Raw genomic sequence first — 14,727 nt, 5'->3', positions numbered from 1 at the left:
AGGATGAGTACAACCCCAAGAACACCATCCCAACCATGAAGCATGGAGGTGGAAACATCATTCTTTGGGGATGCTTTTCTGCAAAGGGAACAGGACGACTGCACCGTATTGAGGGGAGGATGGATGGGGCCATGTATCGTGAGATCTTGGCCAACCACCTCCTTTCCTCAGTAAGAGCATAGAAGATGGGTCGTGGCTGGGTCTTCCAGCATAACAACGACCTGAAACACACAGCCAGGACAACTAAGGAGTGGCTCCGTAAGAAGCATCTCAAGGTCCTGGAGTGGTTTAGCCAGTCTCCAGACCTGAACCCAATAGAAAAGCTTTGGAGGGAGCTGAAAGTCGGTATTGCCCAGCGACAGCCCCGAAATCTGAAAGATCTGGAGAAGGTCTGTATGGAGGAGTGGGCCAAAATCCCTGCTGCAGTGTGTGCAAACCTGTTCAAGAACTACAGGAAACGTATGATCTCTGTAATTGCAAACAAAGGTTTCTGTACCAAATATTAAGTTCTGCTTTTCTGATGTATCAAATAATTATGTCATGCAATAAAATGCAAATTAATTACTTACAAATCATACAATGTGATTTTCTGGATTTTTGTTTTAGATTCCGTTACTCACAGTTGAAGAGTACCTATTATAAAAATTACAGACTTCTACATGCTTTGTAAGTGGGAAAACCGGCAGTGAAATCGGCAGTGTATCAAATACTTGTTCTCCCCACTGTATATGCAAGATATTGTCCTTAAAGACACCATAATGATCAAGGATTTACTGTAGATGTGTTTTTTCCTGTGATGTTCAGGTGCCCGGGATCATTGATCTGCAGTTTGTCATAAAAGTACCAATAATGATGTGTTACTTCTGCATGCTTTCCAAAACAATCCTTAAAGCATACACACAAGCATGCATTCATACCCAGTATACATTATAATTCGTAAGCTGGTGCTTGGTAGGCTCTAGTAGGACATTTGCCAAGCTATTCCAAAGAAGCTCTAAATGTAGGATTCAAAAAAATTGGCACTCACAAAAGTCGATCATGTTCCTCATTCTTCCGTAGTTAGCTAGCTAGTTCATACCGAACGGTATAAAAATGCATGCTATTAAGCCAGCGTATAGCCCACACTATGAGGCTGTAACTGCTAAAACATCCATACACTGGCACAACTCCAGGACAATAACAAAAAAATTAATAATTCTAAAATTATTACTAAATTCCAAAGGTAACATGAAACTGTGTAATAGGACATAATAGGTTTCATTCATGCACAGACTATATTACACATATTATTAGTTATTAACACTGTGCTTTGTTAAACATGACACATTTAATAGAACATTCACCAAGGCAATGAGGCTCTAATTGTAAAACAAAAAGTTTATGCACTGGCCAAAGCTGATAAATGGTCATTAGATTTTTCAAACCATTAATGATAAAATAACAATTAAAATTAACAATTAAAAAGTTAATTCTGATTTAACAAAATGTGTGCCATAGGCTAAGAGAAACCTTTTACCCCACTCAAAAGTTCTATGTTAGGCTACTGCATAAAACCTGTATCAGCCCCTCTGATCTGGAAATTTGCTGGGTGGGTGGGCATTTTTTATCCAAAATTAAATTACACCTAATTACTGGGGCTTGCCTCAGGTTAGTTCTTCAACATACTTTTTATTATAATTATTTTTTAGAACGCTACTCCTCCTACACTGTTTAAGCTAGAAACTTTTTTCAAACTTTCAAATGTGTAGACTGGTCTGGATTAAGTTGCTTACATACAACCTTTTGATATCATTTATATTTTTTTCAATATTAAACTTTTATTAAACTTTTAAAACTTAATTGACTATGGGATTTCATCTTAATTCTGAATTTTCCATTGTTTACACTCGAACATTCTAATGACTATGAAAAGGCAGTTTTCACAAACAACCTACTTTAACACCTTTCCGAACTACCTATAGAAACATTTTAAAGATTGAGTCCTCACATTCTTTAAAAGGCTATTGTAATCTGAAAGAAATAAAAAAATATATATTATTCAGAACAATACTTTTTTTTTATATCTGCAATTTGGAAAAACTTTCAAATAAACAAAAAGTTAGAAGGGTTTCATATCTTCTTCTACGTCTCAGCTATTTGAATCAGAAAATATTTAGAAAATATTATTTACCCAAGTTGAGATACTGCAACCGGAGTAACCATAGAAACAGAATTCTTTCCAACTTTTCAGCAGCTCCAATGGCAGGTACTTTCTGAATCAGACCCACCAACATGGAGGAATGAAAATGTAGTTATACTTCTCAGCTACTTAAATCTGAAAGAATTTTAAAAATATATTTCACCAACTTTACAAACTAAAATGTTTACGTTATACATGTTTGTTTAAAGACAACAAGATTGTGCAAATATTCAATGATCAAAAAATAATATATATATGCACTTATTCCAGACTGACTGATCGTCATGTCTTTGTATATTTGAGCTGTTCTTGACATAATATCTATTACAGTGCAGACATAATGATGGTCTTCTGTATACTCACCCTACCTTGTCACCCCCTGTATACCCACCCCAATGCATTTAGAAAGAAAGAAATTCCACAAATTGACTTTTAACAGGGTACACCTGTTAACTGAACTACCTCATGAAGCTGGTTGAGAGAATCATGTCGTAGGTGTTGTTTTATAATTTTGATGTCTTCACATTTATTCTACAATGTGGAAAATGGTAAAAATAAAGAAATGCCCTTGAATAAATATATGTGTCAAAAATCTGGACTGGTACTCTATGTCTAGAAACAAATAGTAACCTGACATTATAATCTAGATCTCTGCCTTTTTTTTTTTCTTCCTTCAGGAATTTCTCTAGCCTTTCAGATTACAGCGAGGAGGCCAGTGTTAATCACCTATACCAACAGTGGATGGACCTTGGCTTGACCGATATCCAATTGTCTAATTACACCGTCCTCCTCAGTCTGCCTGGCCCCACTTCCAGCAGCATCGTGGAGCTGGACAGCCACCAGTGTTTCCTTCCCAGTGGGGCACAGTGTGAGCCCAAACCCAGCAACAACAACCCCATGGCAGAGCAACACTATTCATATGCTGCATATTCTGCTGCAGGCAGTCTGGAGGTACAGCACATATTCCCTATCTTACTCCAGAGGAAGATAATTGCTAACTTAGGAAAGTGTAGTACTGCAATAATATCTATTGAATTGAGGGGGAAGCAAACCATGTAGGAATTATACCCCTTTCTATACAAAGACCCCTTTTTTTAGGGGACCAAAAGTAATCGGACAAATTAGCATCATGTTAAATAAAGTAATCTTATTTAGTACTTGCTTGGAAATCCTTTCCCTTTGATGACTGCTGGTAGTCACCGACCCATCTACATCACCAGACACTGGACATTTTCCCTGGTGATGTTTTGCCTGGCCTGTACTCGTTTTTGCTTTCAGACATTTTTGCCTCTTGTCTTAACAGCAACAGAATAACACTGAAAAGGCCATACCTAGAATCACCTCTAGACATTTTATTAGCTTTTAGTGCTTGGTCAAGAAACAGCTGAGAAACCTGTAGTCTAATTACTTTTAGACTACTGGCTAAAATTGAGGTTCCATGTATGAAAAGGGCTGTATTTCCTACAAAGTATGAAGTTTATGGATGTAAATATACTCAAAGCAGACAGCCTGTACTTAACTTATTAGTCATTGATTCATTCCAAATCCAATATGCTGGAGTACAGAGCCAAAACCACATAACCTATGTCGCTCTTCAAACAAGGGCACAAACAACAGATTCTTATTGAAGGCACAGGGATTCAAACCAACATCCTTTTGTTTACTGCCCCTAATGGTCTAACCATTAGCCAGGAGCCAATTATTTACTCATGTCTTTATAAAGTGTTTGTGTAGCCTTCTTCCCCTCCTCATGTATTCCTGACAAGAAAGTAGTGGCACCCTGCCCTTGGCACTCTGTTTTGCTCTCTCCTTTATTCTCCCTTGTGGCAGGTATCACCCAAAAAGTTGCAGCCAAAGGTTAAGTTGGTAGTTAATCCTGGTCTACAGTTCAGCTTTATCAAAATTGCAGTGAACATTTCTGATTCTCAATAAACATCCCCTCCCTCCCATCAGAATTTTAGAGAGCAGCCAGCTAGCTACATTTCAGAATACTGACAAGACTGTGCCGCAAATGTGTCCTCAAGATTGAAGGTTAATTCAAGTCCTTATGCAAGTCTGTCCACACACTTGCAGTCAAAGAAAATATTGCCAGGCTATATTTAGAGGTTATGCTTTCTGTCTCAAGAGGAACACAGAAAGAGAGGGTCTGAAGGAGATGGCTGCTATTCCCTTGAGTTCAAAGGGACATAAAGGCACTGGAGAAAAGTTAGAGAATACAAAGACTGAATGCAAAGTCTCTACCAAGCTAGTCCTCTGGATATGTCTTTCCAAGAGAGGGGTCAAAGTCATCCATCACCAGCCTGCTCCCATGCACTCAATGTTCAGTGAGCTGCATTGAATTAAATGGCATTTTGCAATATCTAAAAATCAGTTTAGAGAAACAAATATGGCTGGTTTGATGGATGAAATGCCCTGGGCCTCCATAGTAATATGCTGGGCTAAGGCTCCATGGGATCTCTGAACCTGTGGAGGTGACAGAGGGGTCAATGAGCAATTCACGTTAGTCCACTCCGATGTCTCAGCATCATACAAAGAGTGTAAAAAATTCCCCTCTTCTCACAGGGAAAACATACAGCCAGAACTGTGACCTATCCAACCCTATATGAAATATACATGCACTAAAAGCCAACATTAACACAAGACAGCCGTCAGAGGATTTATACAGAGGATTAATGGTTTAAGTGACAATGGAGATTGGAGATCAAGTTCACCATGTAGGCTATACATTTTTAAAGAGCGGACATTGAAAAGTTCATCTCTGAGATCATGCTGTTCCACCCTCAGTCCTTTCCTAATGGCATGAAAATAGATTCTGTTTCATTACTCTATGATGTTAATTTAGTAGAAGCCTGATGAAAGCTGACCAGGGACTATAAGCTATTTTAGTCTAATTTCAATAGCTATCATTAACTATTTGACTTATTTCAAACGGTCACATTTTGTTATTCTCTTTTTCTTAACTAGTCATCCCAATTATACATTCCTGCCTTATTGAATCTGTGCATTAACAACTTCAATGACTCTGGAGCAATATAGGGAAGGACGGTAGACTGGAATAAAACCAACACCACAACAATATTGAAAATAAATAATAAGCCTTTTTCAGTTTGGTAGAGCTGCACATTCTCAGTGGTCAGACCTAGATCCTGCTAAGGGTAATCAGGTGTCTTTTGAAGAATTAATTAACATTCTTTCAGCCCTGCAACACATCCGCCACTACCCCTACCTGCTTCTGTCTCACTCATTAGAGTGCTGCATTATCGGCACACGGAACAGCAAGGTCCAATTTGGTATGTTTTGTCTTCCTCCATTAGCTGTACTGCCGCATTACACTGCAAACAAAATACAAACAAAAGTCTTATCAAATACATTTCCCTTATTTCAAGCAAATATCTCCTTGCATTTTTTGACAGTCATTTTTTGCAGTGTAGGACAACTAAAGTTCACCAAAACCATCTTATATTGGTTATTTACCATTCTGACTTTATCTCTATCTTCTGTTTCTCTGTCTTTCTTTAGTGGGGATTTCATGCATTTCATATTTTGTGCTGGTACTTGTTTTGTAAGGCCTTACTTCTTTACACTTTCTGTAAGTCTTCTTGTCTTCATATTTGATTGCAAGGAAATGTAATTTCATATAGACACGGAGACGTTTAATTCAGCCATTGTTTCCTTCAAGCTGGCTCTGGAGATTTGCAGTGTTTTCATCGGCAAGAGGGGCAGTCAGAGCAGAGCAATGCAGAGAAGGCAGACTGCCTTTTCTGTCTCTGATTGCATTAACTCCACATAATAGCTATTTAAATACATGAGCCTGTGCCAGGATGTCTCTTGCTGAACCCAGAGTAAACAAAGATTTTCACCAAGGGTTTAGATATTCTTGCTAATTCCGCAGAACTGCTCCGGACAAGTGGTGTATGAGTCTTCCTTCCAGTATCCCTAAACACCCCCTTGTAGCCTCAACAGGGGACCTCAAGCATTTCCATTACACCAAGTTCCTAGACTGGGACACGCTGAATGGTGGAGGTGGATCGTTTTGAGTAAACATTCACAGTGTTTGTACTGTTTAGTGCTCTATTGTTGCATAGGATGCCTAGCTCTTATTCTAGGATGAAGTGTTCAATTGACATTTCATTGAGAGGGAATGGAATTTGCTTCTCATTCAAGCAGGACACGTTGCCACCCTCTCTGTCTGAGACATAATAACATCTGATTGAGGTGGCAATTCAATTCCTCAGCATGATAATAGTTAATTATTGGGGGATTTTTGCTCCCTTCAATCATGTTTGATGGAGAAACAATCATTGCCAAGTAGGGAAGATGAATAGTGAATATACAGGAAATGATTCCTCTGGTGTACAGAAGTAATAGGCTCATGTGGCTAGCAACATTGTTAATTTCATTACTTCTGGCCGGTAAGAAAGAAGTGGAAAGTTTAGTCAGAATCGAAGTCCCTGTGTATTTCAATTTGGTTTCTGCTTCGTGGAGTTTAACGGAACGCTTTTATGATGCAAATGCTGACAAGGGTGATAAATCTCACTCCTCTGGTCTCTGGATGCTAACGAGATGTACTCTGCTCACTGGCATCGCGTTTCACTTGCCCTCAGGCCACATGAAAAATGAATTGGGCCCAGGTAATGCAGCAGAGTCCCACTCAGAAATAGCACCACTGCTGTGACTCCTCGCTCAACTCCATGACTTTTCTTTAACTTTCGCTTACGTTCCTCCAGCACGTAGATAGACATTGGTCATTAGTCATTATTGTGCCTTCTGAACCCCACCACACGAGTGATTGCAGATGCCATTTGTAAAATGATTGCACCTATTATCCAGATTCAGTTGCAGGTCATATTTTGTGTGAATAGTATTAACTTTAAAGGATCTGATATTTATGTTCTCCTTTTCTCCACTGAAGGCAGTGGTTGTGGATGTCCAATATGGAGGTTTGGAAGACTTGAGAAGAGCAAGTACAACCATGAATGTCACCCACCAGATTGTGCTGTTGAAACTCGGAAAAACTCCCCTGCTTTATAAGGTAAGAATCAAAGGTCAGACATCCACAAAACTCCATTTTTTATCAACATCTGAATAAAGATGTACAGTTGTATATTATTATGTTGTTGTCTTAACCCTCAGTGATGCCATTAGTCTGAGCAAAAAGTAAACATAAAAGAATACAGAATCACCATGCTGGCCAGAGAGCTGCCCATCTACAAAGAAAACATTCAAACACACCAGACAATTAAAGCAAATGTAATACATCTGGAAAGCCATATACAGTCATGTAAATTGAGTCATATACATGCCAAGCGTCAACCATAAAATGGGCTAGAATAGAATTAGTAGCACTAACTAGTTTGTGTACGTCATTATGGCTTATTATTTTTAAGTACAGTGAATGTAGATTGATGATCCTGAGGCCTTTGTGATTAAGCCTGTTTGATCTGTGAAGGTGACTGTGGGGATGTTGTTTTGGGACACAAGAAGCATGCTAATGTGTTGTTTTGTTTTGGCATACATTATCTGTACTACATGTCCGTGTGTGTGTGGGTGTGTTGGTGTTTTAGGTCTAACTATACTCAAGGGAACCAAATGTCCTCATGAGTATAGTAAAACCAGAAAACCTTTTGCCGGTCCCCATGAGGCAAAAGTCAATTTCCGGCTCAGGGCTTAGGTTTAGGGTCAAACATACAATTCATTTTAGAGTTAGAATTGGCGTTTCTTTAAGGTCCAGGCATTGTTGATTTATTTTAGGGTTAAGGTTAGACATTAGATCTAGGTAAAGTTTAGGCATACATTTTACCTTATTGAGGTTAAGGTTAGGGTAAGGGTTATGGTCAGGTTTAGGGTTAAGATTAGGGCAAGGGAGCATGCAATTTATTTTTTCTGGTCCCCATGAGGTAAGCCATACAAACTTTTGTGTGTGTGCAGTATGTTTTCAAAAATCCATGAATACTGATATGCAGGCGACACCCTACCCCCTTCACTCCCGTAAAATAACAAAACAAAAACACACTTGTGGGACATATCAGTGTCTGGTTAATGTTGCTTGCACAATTCTTTTGAAATATCAGACATTATCAAACTCATTATGATGGATTAAGTAAGAGGGTCAGTGCTGATGTGCTGAAACTTCAGATCAGTTCCACAGGAGTCTGGCTTCATTAATATGCATTAATATGTACACTCAAGTCAGGAAGTATTGGAAGAATTTTGGCCTTACAGGAAGTATTTTGGCCTTGTACACAATGGGGGCCATGTACTTTCATTACAACACTTCAAAAGTATTGGCACTAAGATATTTTAGTATTGGGCTAAAATATCCTGGTCCTTAGTGGAATACATTATGCTATCGATTTTAAGCCACTGGACTACTAGTAGCAAAACAGTGCCAAAAAATCATTGATCTACCGTCATATTTTACTTTTTGGGTAACTGGTGTTTTTCCTTGTACGCAGTCCCCTTTTGTTGCCAAACATGTGATGCTCTGCATTGCCCCCAAAAAATTGTCTCATCGGACCACAAAGCACGATTCCAATTATTGTTCCAATAACGCTTGGGAAAGTTCAGGCACTCCAAAGAGATTTTTGACAATTAGGTGGCGTCTAACAGTTGATTTTGAGACTTGATTCCACTGGACTGTGCAGTTCTGAAATAAGGATCCCTGGATTATTCTTTGCCTCCCTTACCATCTTTCTCAGCATGTGGACTATAGGAAGTGTAGGTGTAAGAAAACAACAACTACAGTATTCAGATTGAAGAGTAAAAGGTTCCACCAGGTTCCTTCAGGCGTTACCATCACCTCAATTTTGTTACAGTCATAATATTACACAGCTTCTCCCTGAAGACTGTTAAGCAAACCATGCTGAAGTATGAACGTTTATCAATGATTAAAAAAATTCTCTTTTTACACAATCCCTTCGTTATTGAACACACTTCACTTTTCCCACACACGTTTAACACTAATGTACACTGATTCAGTGCACACCCACATAACATAAGGCTTCACACTACGCGACACAAATGTAGACACGTTCAGTAGATGATATGTAGATTACAAATAAAACAACCCTTATCAACTATTACATATTAATGACCTGTTCTCTCGGGTATGTTTATTAATTGGTAAATGTAGTCTGAGCCAGCTTACTCGAGATGGGTGGGCCTGCTTTTTGGAGCACAACAGCTGCATCCTGGGTTTAATCGTCGAAATGGCAACTCAGAGAGCATCCTCCACATTGAAACGTGATTTGTATTTGTTTAATGTATGTGATTGTAGATAATGTTTCCTCACATTGGTAGGTTGTTCCAAGTGGAATCAGTACATCCTTCGCTGCTTTGGATAGTCCTGGGTATTCCTCTGCAACTGAAATTGGGATGCCTCGTGGCAAACATTGCCTTTAAGGTCCAATCACTGGACAGCTCCATCAGCACCTCCTTCAGGTCAGATGACCGGAGATCCCCAGTTGCCGTGAACATTTGTTGTATCCAGTCATATCGTTGTGGAGATGTTTCATTTGGAAAGTACTTCATAAAGTAATCCAGAATTCCTTGTAGATGTGAAGATATTTAGATCCAGCTCATTGTCCTCCACAAATTCTTCCAGCTCGGGAAACATTCCAACATTACCACCTTTAGCTCGCCCAGCCCATCGCCAACTTTTTTTCATTATCAGATAATGACAATAGAACATCATTTTATTTGTGCCTTGTTTTGATGAGTTATGTACATTATGTCAAATGTGCAAACCAAATATGCAAGATATACCAACCATTTGGGATCTGTCAGGTGTTGGAACTCAGACTTGTTTAGGAAAATACCCTCCTCATCACGCAGGCAGGTGAGAACTTTCCCCTGTGAAAGCCAGTGGTGTGATTGTGTTATGAACCCTCTGGCTCTAGCAGTCTAGGCTGGATGGTACAGAGACCCGTAACATAAAACTCATGCAAAGTGGTGTAGTGTGCACAGTGAGAACAAACGACACAGACAACCAAAGCTACCGTCAAACATGAAACCTTTATTATAAACACATGGTAAAGGGGTTAGGGAAAAGGGGCTGAGCTGGACCCAAGAAATGAAATAATATAGTCCAAACACCCCTAAACTGAACTTGCCTGCCTCAAGAACCACTTAGCTGACTACTAACCAGTACAAAAATACAGTGGGTGGTCCACTCAGTTCTAACTAGTGTTCTTAGACAAAGTTTTCCTACGGGTTGTGTATGCCCAAGGGCAACTGGCTAAAAAAAAAAAATTCTCAGGGACACAGAAAACACACAGGTTGAACAAGGACTAAACAGCAAACAACTGACTAGACAACACCTAACAAAACACCACGGCAATACATACTCACATGAAACGGGACAAAGTGAGACGTATGTGCTCAACTAAGTGATGTATGAATGAACAACATGTCTGTCTAGGGTGTGTCTGTCTAGGGTGTGTCTGTCTAGGGTGTGTCTGTCTAGGGTGCGTCTGTCTAGGGTGCGTCTGTCTAGGGTGCGTCTGTCTAGGGTGCGTCTGTCTAGGGTGCGTCTGTCTAGGGTGCGTCTGTCTAGGGTGCGTCTGTCTAGGGTGTGTATCTCTAGGGTGTGTATGTCCATGTGGGGTAAAGAAAAAGAGTCTCTCTGGGAGAACCAACTGACTGGGTTTTCAAACCAGGGATGTGTGATGTGATTGGGTAATGGAAAAAGGAGCAATTATGTGCAATTAGGAGGGTTGTCCACTGATTGGTCGACCTCAGTAGTAAATGGCAGGAGGGGAAAAACACAAACACACATATAGGGTACCTGCATGCGGAACATATTGTCTGACGTGGTGGTTCCAGGATCTCAGAAACCGCTCATCTCCATGGATTACAGTCAGTAGAGTTTACAGATAACGGTGCAATAAACTAAACACATCCTGTTAGCGGTAGTTCTGTATGCGAAAAAACCTTGTTAATGACAATGGTTGTAGGGGAATGGCTAGACTCATTCAAGCTGACAGTAGGCCACAATAACTAATAACCATTTACAACAGAGATGTGTAGACAGGCTTCTTCAAAATTCACAATGCGGTAAACCTCTAAGCAGATGGGCTACAGCAGTAGAAGATCACGCTGGGTTCTACTCCTGTGATATGAACAGGAACAAAGGGCCTGTGATTACCAAATCTTGACATTTAAGACTGGAAAAACATTGCCTGGTTTGATGAATCTCAGTTTCTGCTGCAACATGCAGAGTGTTGGGTACAATTTGGATTAAGCCACATGGATCCATCCTGCCTTGTACAGACTGGTGGTGTAATGGTCTGGAGGATGTTTTGCTTGCCACTCATTAGGCTCTTAAAAATAACAATTGGGCATAATTTGAATGCCTCTGCCTACCTAAGCATAGTTGCTGACCGTGTGCATCCATTTATATCCACAGTCAATTCATTTTGGAATGGATACTTCCAGCAGGACAATGAGCCATGTCACAAAGCACGTATCATCTCAAGCTAGTTCCATGAACATGACAGTGACATCAGTTTTCGCCTACACAGTCCCCAGATCTCATCAATTATATCTTTCTGTTCTTTACGCAAGGTGGGTGTTCAGTATTTGGCTGCCAAGGGCGTGAAGTATCTCTCAACTGAATTTTTTTTTCCATTTACAGCCTCATCATTTACAGATTTGATTTACAGATCAGATCATTCAAATGATGACACATTACTCGTCGTGATTCATGGAATGAAAGTATTTAAAAAATAATAATATTCAAAGTAGACTAGTGAAAAATGCTAGCTTTTATTGCAACATTTATCACAAAGTGGATTATTTTTTTGGTAACTGCCCATTGTTTCTAGATTTCTGATAGGACTTGTAATTTCTATCACTATCTGATGATAATGCTGGGGAGGAGAAAAAGTAGTTGGAGCCATAGGGTATATAGATTTTTTTTCCCAAAGATCTTTACATCGCTGTGACATTGCTTTGTTTAAAATGGCCTTCTCATTGCAGCAGCTGACAATTTTTGTTTTGGACTTTACTGACAGATGCTGATTGTGGGAAAAAGGTGTGGCTACAGTCCCATTTTTTATTTTTTTTATTAAGTATTTTTTTATTAAGTAAGAGGAAGTGTCTGGGGAGAGGGAAGTCAGGGCATCTCTGCTTAGACTGCTGCCCCCGCGACCCGGCCCCGGATGAAGCGGAAGAAGATCTATGTATGTATTGTATGTTAAAAAGCGGCTTTCATGTATTGGAATGGTGTTGGCAAACACCAGCAACAGAACGATGTGAGCTCATAATAAATAAAACAATCTGCCATCCACTCATCCTGTAGACCACAGATTAGCCAACATATCCTAAATGTATACACTACCGTTCAAATGTTTGGGGTCACTTAGACATTTCCTTGTTTTTGAAATATGTTTTTTGTCCATAAAAATTACATCAAATTGATCAGAAATACAGTGTTGACATTGTTGATGTTGTATGACCAAGTTTATAATTTTAAAACCCTTTTCTGATTATGTTAGCACCGCTGAAAACTGTCTTTAGACTAGTTGAGAATCTGAAGCATCAGTAATTGTGGGTTCATTTACAAGCTCAGAATGACGAGAAACAAATAACTTTCTTCTGAAACTCGTCAGACTATTCTTTACCTGGGAAATTAAGGCTGTTCCATGTGAGAAATTGCCAAGGACCCAAAGATCTCATACAACGATTTGTAGTCCTCAGGTGGGAGGACCAAACTGAGCAAAAGGACAAACACAGCAGAGTGTTTCGTTTAAGAAACAGAAGTCACACAGGTCCGCAACTAGCAGCTTCATTAAATAGCACCCGCAAAACACTTTGGTGTATCTCAGACTGGCCAATAAAATATAATAAGCAGGATCAGTGAATGGGCTCAAAACTGTGACTTTGAATTTGAATGTTTATATTACTGATGCACTTTGAGGTTTTTCTCTTAACCTTGATGCTTTCTGTAATCACCGAAAATTAACTGTTCTTGCTTTGTTTAATAGTAGGTAGTTGCCAGGAGATTTAGAAAAAGCATCTCATCATATCCAGCACTGTTGAAAAGTGTTTACCCTTTGCTCATCTCTGAGTAGACCCATTTGCATGGAGTACCTTGATTTAATCGGTTCCTCTCCAGATGCAGCACGTTTTAAAATGCTCTGTTTGTTTTCTTAATATGCCCCCAATTTGCTCTGTGCTTTCCGCTCAAAACATCTCAAAAGTTGATGTGACTATGATTTTTGATGGACCAGTTCACAGCTTAAATGATAAATGGTTAAGATAAAGGACATGTGGAGGGCTAGTTATATGTTGTTGTATGTCTTTGTGTATTTGGTAATATCTTAAATAAAACAATCTTGGGATGCTGTGGTTGTGCTAAAAATGTTTCTGTGCTTAACCAATCATTATGTAATTGTCTAAATTTGAGTTACCTTTAAGTCACTTTCATACAGCACCGGCTGTGTTTGTACCGGCTGTGTTTGTACCTCGTTACCACCTTCAGGAACCCACAGATTCCTTAGCTAGTTCTGTTGCTTTTGACATACATTGATATTTTGTACATAGTTGGTAGATCTTTTCAGAAAACATAGTGTAGGCAACTTTGGCAGTCACAATATGATTGGCACACTTAAAAATGATGCGCAAAACAAATATAAAATAAATAACACAGGTAATGAGCTGTAAATGTCCAACATGTGGAATATATTTTACTCTATTGTACACCGCTTGTGTGCTTGGCCAAAACTCTCTATTTTTGTTTAATCTGATCATCACCTGGTACCAATCCAAATACACAACTCAAGACGCTTACATTTGTTGGTTGCTCACAAAAATATGCCTTTTTGGCGGACAAGCCATCCCAATATGCTATTGACTTGGAGATGGCATCTTATCATACCTTTTGGGACTTTGATTTCTTGCTTGAATTTGAAATATGCAACACATTTATTTGGGATGCATCATGGATCTTGAACAAAGCAAAGAACACATCCACTCTGTGAATTTTACCTATTACAGGATTCCTCTAAGACAATCAGAGTAGAACATGATAAAAGAAACTGAACTGGAAATATGAGACATTTGCCTTATGTTAAGATGTTCATTTGTGTATTCATATATGAGCACACATGCTCATACAGACTCACACCGCAGAGCCTTATAACTACACAATATTTCATATCAATCATTAAATAGTTCATATTTTTAAATGATTCCAATTCATCATAATATGTACTTGAAATAATTTCCACTGTGTTTAGAATCTTCTACTGAACAGGTTATTTCCTTTTATTCTGTGTTATTACTGACTTTCATGGGCCAGTAAGATTGAAAAATATATACAATATTTAATTGTGGATAACAATGTTGTTTACACAACTGCATTTAAAAAAAATATATATATTTGGCTTCTACCTGGTCATTTAGAATGTTGTTAATTTGTAGGAGGTATACACGTCTGCCTTATTTCCTAATGTAGGTTCAAAACGTTCCATAATGTTCAAATACAGTATGTACTGTACAGGTATTTCATGCACTGTGATACTCCTTTCAGTCACTGTGATTCTACT

General features: G+C 39.0%; 1 protein-coding gene across 2 annotated transcripts in view; it reads left to right on the top strand.

The window, feature by feature from the left end:
• Nucleotides 1-14,727, top strand: part of LOC105025892 (inactive N-acetylated-alpha-linked acidic dipeptidase-like protein 2) — a 311,906-nt gene that overhangs the window by 157,851 nt on the left and 139,328 nt on the right. For both annotated transcript variants that reach the window (XM_013134897.3, XM_020048731.2), the window contains exons 3-4: nucleotides 2,857-3,130; nucleotides 7,092-7,211. In XM_013134897.3, coding sequence (XP_012990351.2) covers nucleotides 2,857-3,130; nucleotides 7,092-7,211 — 394 coding nt within the window. The remainder of the gene's footprint in view (nucleotides 1-2,856; nucleotides 3,131-7,091; nucleotides 7,212-14,727) is intronic.

Source organism: Esox lucius, chromosome 8, assembly GCF_011004845.1.
Source record: "Esox lucius isolate fEsoLuc1 chromosome 8, fEsoLuc1.pri, whole genome shotgun sequence".
Lineage (NCBI taxonomy): Eukaryota > Metazoa > Chordata > Actinopteri > Esociformes > Esocidae > Esox > Esox lucius.
The sequence above is the reverse complement of the archived record's forward strand: the minus strand, read 5'-3'. Positions and strand labels throughout refer to the sequence as shown.